Below are 13,592 nucleotides of genomic sequence, written 5' to 3'. Positions count from 1 at the left end.
ATCGACCCTAAAGCTCAAGGGTGCATCGTGGAGTACAGTAGAATATCCTCTTACGCATTCTAATCTGATTCTCATAATCCGATCATGTGTTTAAACGTAAAGGGTAGCCGTGGTAGGTGAAAGGGGCGAGGACGTTCAACCGTGCCAGCGTTAATTACGCCGGTGCATCTGTGGAATTGTCTACGGCTCATCCGGAAGCTCCGATACTTTCCAACGAAAGCCTCCATTATGCCGTTCGTGACAATACACGACATCTCCCGTATTAGCAATTCATTGATGCTCTCTGAAAATATTACCAAGCTCGGCTTATACCAGCTTCGCTGATTAACTCGTAAACTCATTTTCCTGCTCTTTTCTTCAATTAATTACCTTCCAGAATATCATCAATCTTAGTCATTTTTCTCTTTACTTTTACTTTTTCATTTCACGAGTTTCCTACGAAACTACCTTATATTTGCATTATACTGATTTTTACCAAATTGAACAAATTTACAAACTTCGCGTTCTTCGTATCGCATGTGTCTCCCGGAAGCTGTCTCGTAGCGATAAGAGACGTGGAAGAAAGTATTGATAAAAGAAACAAACACAAACTAAATTCTTTCGTTTCGTTCTGCTCAATTGTCGTTTAAAAGCTTCAGCTAATTTCTCGAAATTAATAGTCCCGAGGCTGTACGGCAATTTATTATTTGGATTTTCTTTCGGTAATGCTGCCACCCCCCTCCCTTATACCAGAGTTACGCATGTGCCTCGCGAGACATATGCATGCATATTGCCATTGTTAAACGTAGTACTACTCTGAGAATTTTCAGTTGCTCTCGCGTATTTTTCGCTGCGTGTGCAGCAAAATTCAGAGGCCACCGGAAATGCAGAGAAAAATCATCCTTCAGGATTTACCAAAATTCAACTGGCTTATTCTATTCATATTTAAGCTTACGCTCTTTGCGACACAGTAGCAGCACTGCGTCTTAAGCTGTATGTTGGCATTACATTATCAATATTTACCATCGCTCCATTATTTCCGCTTTACTCTCATGGAGCGATGTTTATTAATACTTTCTGACACGTTTCCGATTAATAAAAAAAACTAAACGATTTTACGTGCTAAAATTTTCAAACCAAGGATATCGTATTTCGATAAAGGAGATGGACGTTTGCAAAATGCTCGATGATGATAGGAATGAAAGCTTCTGACACGAAAAGACTCTTTCACGGTATAAATTTTAAATAAGACGTGCGTGTGATCACGAACGGGCAAACAAGGGCAAAACGTTGAAAATAAAATCGATCCTCGCTCGTCGACAAATTCTGCGTCTGTCAAAGAAAGTCAAAAGAGGAGAATTCGCGGAAATAAGAGAGACTCGGCAATTTCTGCAAGCGGATCGATACGAGAGAGAGAGAGAAGAGTACGACCGAAATGATGGAAATGGTCGATCGAATTAATTAAGGCTAGTCTCTCATCGATTTTCGTGTAATCCATCAAAAGCTTGGGAGACAGTAGGTTGAACGGTAGCTTATCGTAATGCACATATAGGTTACGCAGCTAAGTCGTGGTATTCTCATTAATATAACAAGCGTGTAGATAAACCCATGGAAAACCACGGTGTCACGTTGAGCTCCACAAACTTAATTCTCTTTCTTGAGATATTTCTCTCTCTCTCTCTCTCTCTCTCTCTCTCTCTCTCTGTATATATATATATAAACATGATATCATTAATTTTCTTCATTGTTATTATAATATATATATATATATATATATATATATCTCCCTCTCAATGTCTTATAACAGGAGATTATGAAAAGACGAGGAAAAACCTCGATGCAACGATATGAAAAAGCGAGCGGCAATTGCTTTTGTCTCGTTTCGCTCGTTCATGGACTCTTTTGCATTTCACGCACGTATAGCTCTGACCCATTCAGGAAAATCTCACTGCGCTTGACAAGTTTGATCAAAAGGCATTCAATAGTAAATTCAATCAAAATCCATCGTCGAAGCCCGGTACACGACGATTCCCAGGAGCATTTGGTCCAGTAGTCGTCCAGCCATCCAGTTCGCAGAGCAATGGTCTGTAGAAACACCGAGTGGAATGACACGGAACTGACACTGAAAGGGTAAAGAATTATAATGCGAGCTTACCGCTACGTTAAAAATCTTTCTCGGTCGGAGAGCTTTAAATCTCTTCGAACTCGTCGAAAGACCAAACCACCCTTTTCACCGATTCGTCAAATTCACCGTTGAAAAATAGCCAATTCTCCGGAAAAGCATTTTCGTTTTCACGCGTGAAAAATGAAACATAATCGAATTTCGATTGCACACGAGGGAGGAATGGGAATTAATAAATATGAAATTTTTAAAAAATGGACAAAAGAGATGTTGCTGCGCTGGAAAAAAGACAAAAGCTTAAAGTAGGTCGGCTATATAGATGCAGGGAAGAAGGTAAATGGGGGTGGAGGAAGAGTGAGTATGGAATAGCAGTAGTGGGAGAGTTTGATATTGGCTGGGTAACTGTAAGGACTAATAGAGAACGTAGCGAGTGAGTGAGCGAGCGAGCGAGCGAAGAGATAGAGTCACCGGGCGGCGGTTTGGTCTAGGTCTAGGAGAGAGTGGCAGGTGGCGAGGTGGTTGAGGATAGGATAGCTAGTGGCTAGGTTGCCGTGCACTAGCTGACTCATAATGAAAGCAATGTGTCTTCATTTAGTCGGTTGTTTCGCAGCGACCTTCCTTGTATAGGTAGATATAATAGAAGGTGGTAACTGGCGCGAATCTACGCTAGCTGCTAGCCAAGGTGGTAGCACGCTGGCGTACGTGCCAGCAGAGTACATTATATTCGGCCCAGCTCCCATACACTCTCCAAGGACAATACTCTTGCACACCCAACCTCAAGCTTTCTTCCCAACAACTGACTTCCACCCAACTACTTCATAGCTCTCTCCGCCAAACACTTTCCACACTTACCTATTCACGATTATCCTACGACTCTACTGTCGAGCAACACACACACACACACACAGACAGCGCAGCCACACACAGACTATATTCCTATAAACCACAAAACTGCCTGCCATCGTTTCTCAATTTTCTTCTTCCACCTGAAATTTTTCTAAACCCTCGTAAACGTTAATTACGTTTTATCCTCTACACTCTCGGATGGCCCAAAACTTGGCAGAAGTATCCGCAAAAAGGGCTTGAATTTTTTTCAGACGCATATTAACCACGAGATTCCATGAGGAGCAGCTGCGAGTTCCTACCTTATCCTACAGCGTACATAGCCATTCCTCCAAGCGATTCGCCAAAGTTTTCCAAGCACATTCCTGTAATTCGCGAGTTAATTGCCAAGCGTTGCGTTACGCTAATAGGGGAAAAGGGTTCCCGTATACCGCGTACAATTTCCTTGAGAGGTCTAAGAACCTTCGAGCCAGCCCCTCCCCCCCCCCTCCCACTTTCTCTCCCTTCTCCACCACTCCGTTCTTCAAACGACGCGTGTTCCCACAATCTGCTCCTATCATTTATTCCCTAATCTCATTTGACGAGGCTCTTATTATTTCATTCCGGAAAATTGGCGCGATTCCTTAAATTCTGAGAAATTATACGATCCATCGATTCGAAGCTCGATCTATCCTCCAATTTCTCAGCACTCTCGATATTGGCCTCGATCATAGTCCACCTAATCATAGGGAATTCAATGCGATCGTTTCACCCAACAATTTCCATAGTCTTATTGTCAATCGTATAATTGATCGGACGATGGAATTAAATTGCGCAGGGGAAAACACATGTTGGTTAGTAGGTCATTGCAATGTACAGTGTTGCATGTATGTCAGGAGCAGGCTTCTGCTCTCTATAGTATCGCGTTGAATGATTAATAAAGCGACGAGGCCGGTGTAAGTGCAGCAGCACAATCCTGAAGAGAGGGGATAGGCAAAATATAAATATTATTTCGTCAGTTGAAAACTTATGGGGTATGGTAGCTCGCCTAAGAACCTTAAGTGCAACGGCAGGAGTGTCGTGGAGCTTGAGTTTGCACGAGCGACGTAACAATATTACTGCAAGTTACCCCAAGGAGCACTTAGCTGGAAAGTATACGGTTTTCCACTCACTTCCATTCAGTTAGTAGATACTCGACTGATCTATAGCAATGGCCTATGACATTTTAAGTACATTCGCGCAAACTTTGCCAGCATCCGGTAATATACCATGCAACCAGCCAAGAGCCCTAATTCACCCTTAAGCTTCTTCATCAGCCAAAAGTCAGGATCACTCGATCGGTTGTTCATCCCATCACAAACATATCTAAACGCATCCACACACGCACACACACACCTCGATCATCGTTCCTCCATTATTTCTTTTAATCCTCCTAGCAACGTGCTCCGATCGATTAACAAAAATATACTTTTAATCCAATATTTTCCTCGCCCCCTTCTACTCGAACCCCCCCCCCCCCCCTCTTCTCCTCCCCCAAGCGCATCAATTAAATCCTTTCCCCTCATTTTTTCCTCTTTATCTCGAAAGAGCTACTTTTTATTCAATTCCAGCCGGTGGTAATTTAATCGTTTCGAAAACTTTTGGCATATTTTTCTGTAACAAATGTGTTTCCCCACTCACGGAGTCGCTATAACTTTCGCCTCGGTAGATAGCTCCGAAAATATCAGGACTTTGCAACGATCTCCCAGGCACTTGGTAATGAATGCAGAGTGGCGTGAGGAATTTTGTCGATTGCTGTTTCTGCCTGGCTTGGGGGGTAGTAGTAACAACAGCAGGTAGGCAGTCGGGCAGGCTGGTATAGGAAAGCAGGTATACGTGCGTGTACCTATAATACATGTACAATGAAGTAGATACGGTTTTAGTACTGTGGCAAGTAGTAGTAGTAGGCAGGTAGGCAGGCAGGCCAGCCAGACAGGCAAGCATGCAGCCAGCCAGCCAACGACTGTGGCAAGTCTAGGGAACGATTTGCATATTCATTAAACGCTCGCGGGACACAGTCATAGATGGCGTGGTGTAACGTCGAATAGCACAGTCTGACGTAACGTGGCATAGGATAGCGTAGCATAACCCAGCCTGTGTATCCTGTTTCAACCATCCGTACTGTATCTACTTCCTGCCGTAACTATGTGTTCCTTCTCAAACCACTGTTTCTCCTCGTTTATATAATATTTATCTACGTAATTGTAATTTTCCAGTCTCCAACGTTGTCAATGTGTGCGTTATCTCGTCGACTCTCCTATTCGCGATCGAAAATTCCAATCATTCCCCATCGCAAATATTCGCGAAAGAAATTCATAAATCATTATTACATAATTGTTTCTCTAGGACCGTGGAAAGAAAAATAGGCGAACCGATATTTAGCACGGTAGGGGTTTATATATAATATATGCGTACAAGCTTGGGCGAATCCAGTAGGGAAGTTGGGGAGCCTTGTCGAGTTATCTCTCGTAAGAACGACCAACCGAACGCCTGTCCTTAACGACTAGGAACTTAAGACGAATTTGCATATTGACCGTAATTCCCATAGTAGATTATGATTTCTGCTCATAATATCCGCCAGAGACGCTTCCTTGTAATGACTTTATAATATGAAACAAATCTATTATATCGCGGACGTATATATAATTGTCAAAAAGACTCGTAGTGTACAATTCGTTCAATTCTTATGTACTATATATATATATATATATATATAGCTACAAGGATGTAGCGAGGGGGTAAAAAGTGAAGGAAAGGTCGCGCGCGAGAAAGGGGCGAAAAGAAAGTTGGAATATAGTTGGGTAAAAGGGTGCATGGCAGGGATCTAGAGTTCTCATGCTGCATAGTACGAAGGGCCTCGAATTATACATTTTCTTGTCACATTGTCAGATAAGAGCCAACTGAATATTAATGTCGTCGCGTAATAGTTTGTAAACTAGGTCTCGGTCCGTTGGGAATCCTTGTTCGCGTTGTCAACTTTGTCGTCGACTTCGTAGCGATGCAAATAACGCTTTGCCTATGGATTAGATCTCTCATAGTTGATCTTTGCACTTCCCACTGTGCGAGTATTTACTTCAAAAATAACACCTGATACAGCTCCAGCGTCTGCCAGCCAGCCACTTCCCGAGAACACCTGACTGTCTTACTGGAAAAACAAACCTTTGCGAAACTCCTCGCAGAGCCATGATAAACTATCTCGTGAAACTATATATGTTAAAATCTTTCTCCTGGATAAAATAAATCGATCGGTTAATAAATAATTCTCCGCGGCAATGGTGCAGTATGTATATATAGGAGTAACGATGCAAGTATTACCGTTCAATGGAAAAATTGACCGAGCCACGGAGAGGTCGGGGCCGGCCCTTTCACGAGGAAATGTTTTTGCGAGCAATAAAGACAGTTTAATAATTTAAGCGTTGACCATCGCGCAAGGGTGAGTGGAAAAATTCTTACGAGATGAAAAGGTGTATAGGTGAACGTTAAAGATGTACAGAGTGTCGTAGAAATCACGCGCACGTGCAATAGAAAGGTTTGCGTATATATATATATATATATATATATATATATATATAAAGGCGGAATTGAAATTGAGCTTCATGGTCAGAGCGAGCAACGAGCAATCGCGAGGAAATTGAGATTTTTCAGGATTTACCTTGCAGAGACCGCTGGACTTTGGGGGAAAGACTCGGTTTTCGCCCCACCCTGTATATGTGTGATTTTCCAAGGGAAATAGATTTGAAGTCGTAGTCCTGAAGAGCCATAATAACGACGGCGGCGAAACAGACGACGTAAATTAGAGTGGGGTAGCTCGCTAGATTCTAAAATCTAAAATCTCGTATTACTTTACGACATTAAGCCGTAAAATTCATAATGACGGAGAACGTCGTAATAACAGTGAACGATCGTCGACTACCAAAGCACCGGTGTCCTGCGTTACAACACTCTTTGGAATTTATGACAGGGCGACGTACTCCTTACGCCGCTGCGCAAACTATTAAGAAATGCATAAAGCTGGAAAAATATTTGCTCTATCAAACCCTTGCTTTTAACAAATTTCTTGCGATCATGCACTCCTCCGACTGAGCTCAAAGTAAATAGCTTCAACAATTTAATCTCTTAAACCTGACGTACCATTCCGCTCAATTAGTAAATTCATCAATTCCAGAGGCAAATGGAGATGGAAATTTATTCGCAGGAGTTTCTCCCGTCGATCCAACGGGAGAAACCTACGTAAATTCACAATTAGAATTTTTTTAAATTTGTCAACTCTGAATTTTTCAGTTTGCGCAGGCTGCTGTAAAAAAAAAGGTGGAGAGCGTGTGGAAAAAGCGAAAGAGTTAATTAAATAAATGACAGGAGGGCATAATTATTTTACGGTTGGCCAGGGGAGATTGCATGAATGAGCAAGCAGAATGGGTTGGTCCGAATGGAGATAGCTGCGTTTTCACTGTAGGCGTTTGCGTCGCGTGCCTTACACGCGTTGCTGCTTACACGTCGCGTAACATCACGTCACGACACGTCCAGCGTGTCCAGGATCGTGCATCGAGCCAAATGTCGCGTGTACCGCGTTATAATTAACTTTACACTTGCTTTATTAAATACATCCGAATTCAGTCTTTTATTATACGCTCTCCATACATCTCGAAACCCCACGAAACGCATAAATAATCAAGCTCGTCAGTTCACGACAGAGCAAGCTTAATTACACTGGCTAAAGATTCTACTTTACTGCAGGGTTGAATAGAGTAAGAGACACGGACATAAATAAGAGATGGAAGTGGAAAGCTAATTGAGCAGGACGAGCAAGTAAAATCTGTCGTTGGAATAATCGAGCGGAATGGAATGACTGAGATTAATCGATTAAATTATATATATATATATATATAGAATCGAGAAAATTGTCCATGCACGCACATCTCGTCAGTGAAAATTATAATGTCGTTCATCATTTAGCGAGAGTAGGATGATTATTATAATATATACATACATATAGTGTGAAGGGTGAAAAGATGAACAAAATAAACGTTGATCGTTGTGAATGTTCGAAGGGTTGAAATCAAGGAGAGAAATGGCAATGGAGAAATATTCCAGCCACGAATTCGCTAGCTCTGTATAATAACGCGTGGCCGTGCATAAGCACGCGTGTACCTTTCGTAGGGAGGTAAGGTAGCGCAGGGAGCTGCTGGGTGTGGTGTGTGAAATGGGAGTGGATGGCGTAGGCGGACAAGAATAATATAGCAAGCAGGTTAGTTCAAAGTTAGTCCCGCTATTCAAATGGAACTCCCGAGTGGAAATTGCCGTGCAGGCAAGACGCCGATACCTGAGGAATCGATTGGGGTAGCACGGCTACACCGTATAAGCCAGACTCCTCTCGCTCCCCCAACCCCCGCGCGCCTCCTCTAGCGGCGCAGTTTAACCAGTGACGTAATTGAAAATGCGAATTTCACAGTTCTCTCGCAACGTTTAAATATGCAGTCGGCTCGTTGGAAATAAAGTCATAAATTGAAATTTGTTAGCGAATCCGAGGTAACGCCTATTTGAAGTTTTTAGAGCAGCGTGAGCGGAAAGGGTTGCTGGATAGGGGTTGGATAATAGATGAGGATGTGGCGTAAAGTGAGAGGAGAGCAGGAATGGATAAAAGGGGGCGGTACGAAGTAGAAGTAGACAAGGCAAAATAGTTATGGGAGGAGGAGGTGGAGAATATAGCAAAGTGGGGGTGCAAGAGGGATAAGGGAGAGGATACTCTAGGGATGTTGAAGTACCATCGCAAAAGCTACCTATATATATATATATATACACTGGCGATTGGTATTCACGCATCGTGCCCTCTGCAGACCTTATCCATCGACGCACGTTTCCAAATTCTCTCTATTTCCGCTCTCTCTCTCTCTCTCTCTCTCTCTCTCTCTCTCTCTCTCTCTCTCCCTCCCCCTATTCTCTTTCTCCCTCTATCTACCTTTATCTCCCTGCCAAACTATCTCCCATTGCACTACATTAACAGAGCGGCGCGGACGGTCACTGCTCGATTACGACCAAATTTCCGCTACTCCAGTCTATCCACAAGTGCTCTGTGCATTCTCTTTCACTCTCTCTCTCTCTCTCTCTCTCACTCTCGGATTTCAAAGCTGGTATACCACACACGCCATTTGAAAAGCTCGGCCAATTAGCCAAATATCTGTCGACTAAAATCGCCCATTCGATACTTATTAGCGAAGCCAGCTTACAAAACGTTATATGATTCGTAGCGATAAAAGCCTGCTGTGGGAGGAACGTGAAGGGTGGGGAAGCAGAGGAGAGACTTCTAATAGGCAAAGTCCAATGGGAATTTCATCAAGTTGGAAAGTGAAAATGATGAATGGTAGAAATAAATTTCATTGACTTTTCCGAGTAGTTTTACGACTAGTTTTATGGAACAATTAATTCGTGGGGGGAGACAGGGTGGGGGTGAAAAAGTTTATTGTCGCTATTCAGCTTGATGTGGAGTAGCCATCGTTACATTGATAAATCAAATGGCGAGTTAAGAGTGTTGAGGGTCGTTTATCGGGGGTGTACGAGGTGCATGTATGCGTTATATGTACAAGGAGGCGTTTGTAATTGTGTTTGGCTTTCTAGAAGCGAAGCGAGGCTCTTCATAAACCAGGTCTTTGGGTACACGCTATTCGACTATTACTTACGGGACCATACACCGAATATCACGCTGTTTCCCATCGTTGGAATACGAAAACAGCAGTTGCATAATGGACGCTGCATGCTACTTTAATTTCAAACTGGCCAAGGCCCTTCGTTAAATGCAATCGGGGCTTCCGTCAGAAATGGACAAGTTGACTCATTTTCCACTTCCGCTGGCAAGGAGCGATTTGCCGAGGATGAAGAAGAAGGATGCAGGGTACAAATGACACTCGGCACGAGGGCAAAGACTAATTAGCTCGTTTATTATCAGAAGGGAGAAAAGGCTCTTCCAATATCGATTATTTATTCCAGTATATATAGTAAAATATATTTCCCAAGGATCTTCTTTCTCATCTTCTCTCGCGTGTATAATAACCTAAATCTCTTTGGCCCGTTTGAACCGAAACAATTGCCGCATATCGGTGTGATGAGTATCGCTTGGCTTAAGTCGCTTAAAAAATATATTGTCAATTTTGCAACGATCACCGATAATGTTACAATACAATAGCGAGTGGTATTTAGTCGCGATGGGAACAACGAGCTATAATGGATTAGTGGTCGGAACGTCCACATAGAAACGTGGTCACACGCTGTCACACACTGCTGCGGTTAATTACAATGTGGTGCCATGGCTATCAATCAGATTTATAGTAACTACAGCCCTTTACTTACTGATAGATTCTATGTATACCATACTGAAAATTTCATCCCGTATATGCATTTTCAATTATGCATGTCTTCCAAACGAGATCTCTCATCCAGGCATTTTCCACAATTTTACAAACTAGCATATACATAATTTCTCATTCAAAACTTTTTCTCCGTTCAATTATACTTTTTACAGTCGGATTACATCCGCCTCGGACTCTTTATTATTTTGTCATACAATTTTCCAGCTTATCTGAGGAAATCTTTCGAGGTCAAAAGTTTTCTTTAATTTTCCATTATATTTCTTTCCATTTGGCTTACTTTTCCTGTGTGTGGGTATGCGTATGTTGTGTGTGACTCTGTAAGTGTATGTTTATGCGTGGAGCTTTGTGTATTGTGTTTATCGTTCATTGTTTCGCGTAGGAAGCTACGCTTGTGTGCCTTTTCGTGCATTTCTCAGCATGTTCGTGTGCCGTGTGTGTGTGTGTGTGTGGTGGGTGTAGGGGCAAAGGGAGGAGAAGTTGTGTGTTTCACGTGTGTCGGTGCTCGCGTGTGGCAGAATGTACCGTTAGTGCTTCTCGAAGCACTCATGTGTATCGTGCTCGCATAGTTGTACTCCCCTTCATGCAATTTCGAAATTCTATAGCGAGAATTGACAGGAACGAGCTCCGTTGAAGAGAATCATGAAGAAAAGTTCTGGAGAAACGATTAAACAAGTGAGAACAACGGGCAGGAAGCACGTAGGGCAAATTAATTTATTCGTGATGGTATAAGTAAATGCCGCTCGATCGAACGATTCTAAAATCATCTCAATTATTTAACGTAGCGCAAAGTGCAGGAGAGAGAATTAACTTTTTAATGAAACAATCGATATGAAGTAATTATAGCCCGACTGTGGAAGATTATAGCAAAATAATGTTGTATAACACTCGTGGTTGGTCAAACATCCAGAGAAAACAGTATCCTTAATCCTTCCGAAACATAAGACAACCCAGCTGAAGCATGCTTACATTTATTAAATAAGTGTCTAAAGTTTCCGAATAAGTTAAGCCATAATTTTCGCTGAAGTTACTCACTATGGGGACAAAGGAAACGAGTCGGTAGGAGTGAGTGAGTGAGAAACAGTGAAAAATTGTCGGTGGGAAAACTTGCGAATAAAATTCTCTGGCAGGATATTATCGGGGAAATAAAAATTCAATCTTATTGGGGAGGGAAGGGGCGATGAAATAAAAATTAATTAACTTGGAGTGAATTTTAAAATGAAGCGGGATTATTGAAGTTGATTGAATTGTTTAAAATCGATCGGCTTACATTGGACGATAAAAAAGTGGATTATCGATTGATCTGAAACGTTTGTGTGTTTTGTGTTCCAGTTTCGACATGAGAGGTAAGCACTCGGAGAAGGCGTCTCACTGGAAGGACAAGGATTACTTGAACGAGCGTGCATATTTCCGGACGGTCACCGAGCCAGCAACGCTCACCATCAACCACGTGGAGGAGAGGGACGAGGGAGAGTACAGGTGCAGGGTGGATTTTGTGAAAAGCCCGACGAGAAATTCCAGAATTCATCTCACAGTAATAGGTCAGTGAGGGTGAGAAAGAAAGAAAGAAAGGGGAGGAAAGGAGGTAGGAAGGAAGGAAAGAAAGCAAGCAAGATAGATAGATGGATAGATAGATAGGAAACCTCTAGCATAGTCTAAGAAATTCAAAACGTCATTTTTCAAGGAAAAACCAATAAATCTTATAAATAATATTGCCACGAATAAAAAGTTTTTCGAAACGTCGAAATAAATAAAGTAGCTTTGCGTTTCTATTGCAATTAAATCAATTTTCTGCCCCTGGAAGTCAATTTCGATTTTCTTTGTTACTCCGTTCGCCTTATCTTCGAGCAAATCTACTTTGCTCTTGCACATAGACGCACGTGCACATGTATACTTGTACATGTAGGTAGCTAGAGAGAGAGAGAGAGAGAGAGAGTAGCCAGGCTAGACTCATTAAACGTAGAACACTTTAGAGAGCTTCCAAGCACATGGAAGTGGAACGTTACTCTATTGGCAAACTCATAAATCAATGTTCCTACCCCTCCCCCCCCCCCCCCCCAACTCCTTTCCCCTGGTCTTCTCCATGCCACCCTCCCCTAACCCCGGCATGCTTCTTAATAATACTACTACTAATAATTATAATAATACTAACAGCAACTCATTAAAAATGTACGCTCACGCGACAGTCGACTGCTTATTTTATTAGCCAGCGCTTAAAACCGTTGCAATGTCTATTTATCAAAATGATTTATCGTCCAGTCAATTAATTTATTAGCTCACTTTACAAAAATCAATTATATCGATCAAGTCAACGGGCTATTATTGTAACGGATCAACGTATAAAATTGCTCTCTGCTCTCTACCTACATATATATATATATATATATATATAAAATTTTTAGAGTTGGACAGTTTATCCGATCCGTCAAAGTGAACAAAATCAAATCTCCCGATGAATTTATGATTGCATTCGGTTAATGCGAGAGAGAAGCAAAGATGAGCTCGCGGGACAAATAAATTTAATCGTTTCTTCATTCTTGGCGGCATCCATGTCAATGGCCGAGAGATAAAGTTGTCACGGTGAAGAGAATTTTTTTATAGAGAAAGAAGCGCGGTGAAGGCTGAACTTTGACATTCCTGAAGGGAGAAAAGGAAGAGATCGGCGGAGTTAAACGGCTCCTTTTGCGCAGGGCGCACTTAGCTTAGGCGAGTGTCGAAGAAAAAGCTCGTTACCAGCGAAAATGTCGCTTCCTTCCTTTCTCCGTTTAAGTATACACTTTGCCGGAAATTGGAAGTCGTCATAGAATTATCTGATCTCCTAGCATTAGTCCGAAAAAGATGGAAGCCGGCCATTCCCTAAAGATTTATCTCGCCCTGCTTGATCACTGTTTAACTAGGAGCTTCCTCTTATCGGATTTAGGCGAAATTTTATGACGTAGCCCTTATAAAAAGTCTCGAATTTCAGCAGCAGAAACTTTAATGTCCGAGCTTCTTTCTCCAAAGACTTGGCTCCCCCCCCCCCCCGCCCCTCCTGTATCTCCCCTGCACTTTGAATTTATACAAACGCATTCACCGCCTTATCTTGATTAACTCTCGCGCAAATGTGTAATCTCACGTGTTGTGTGTTCTTTCCAGTTCCACCGAACAAGCCAAACATCATCGACGAGCATGGAAAAACTGTGTCGACGGTCGCGGGTCCGTACGAGGAGGGCAGTGACATGAAGTTGACCTGCATAGTTTCCGGAGGTAAGCAAAAAGAGAAATAATCCTGC

At 42.3% G+C, this 13,592-nt stretch overlaps 1 protein-coding gene across 3 annotated transcripts in view; it reads left to right on the top strand.

Moving 5' to 3' along the window:
• The window catches only part of LOC136780010 (nephrin-like), a 145,629-nt gene that overhangs the window by 122,023 nt on the left and 10,014 nt on the right, over positions 1-13,592 (top strand). For all 3 annotated transcript variants that reach the window (XM_066738025.1, XM_066738024.1, XM_066738026.1), the window contains 2 exons: positions 11,653-11,861; positions 13,456-13,566. In XM_066738025.1, the coding sequence (XP_066594122.1) occupies positions 11,653-11,861; positions 13,456-13,566 (320 nt within the window). The remainder of the gene's footprint in view (positions 1-11,652; positions 11,862-13,455; positions 13,567-13,592) is intronic.

The sequence above is a fragment of the Prorops nasuta genome, unplaced genomic scaffold, assembly GCF_024137725.1.
Source record: "Prorops nasuta isolate Cenicafe-Biocafe unplaced genomic scaffold, Cenicafe_Pnas_1.2 PNAS00018, whole genome shotgun sequence".
NCBI lineage: Eukaryota > Metazoa > Arthropoda > Insecta > Hymenoptera > Bethylidae > Prorops > Prorops nasuta.
Note: the sequence above shows the minus strand (reverse complement) of the source record. Positions and strands in the feature narration are given on the sequence as shown.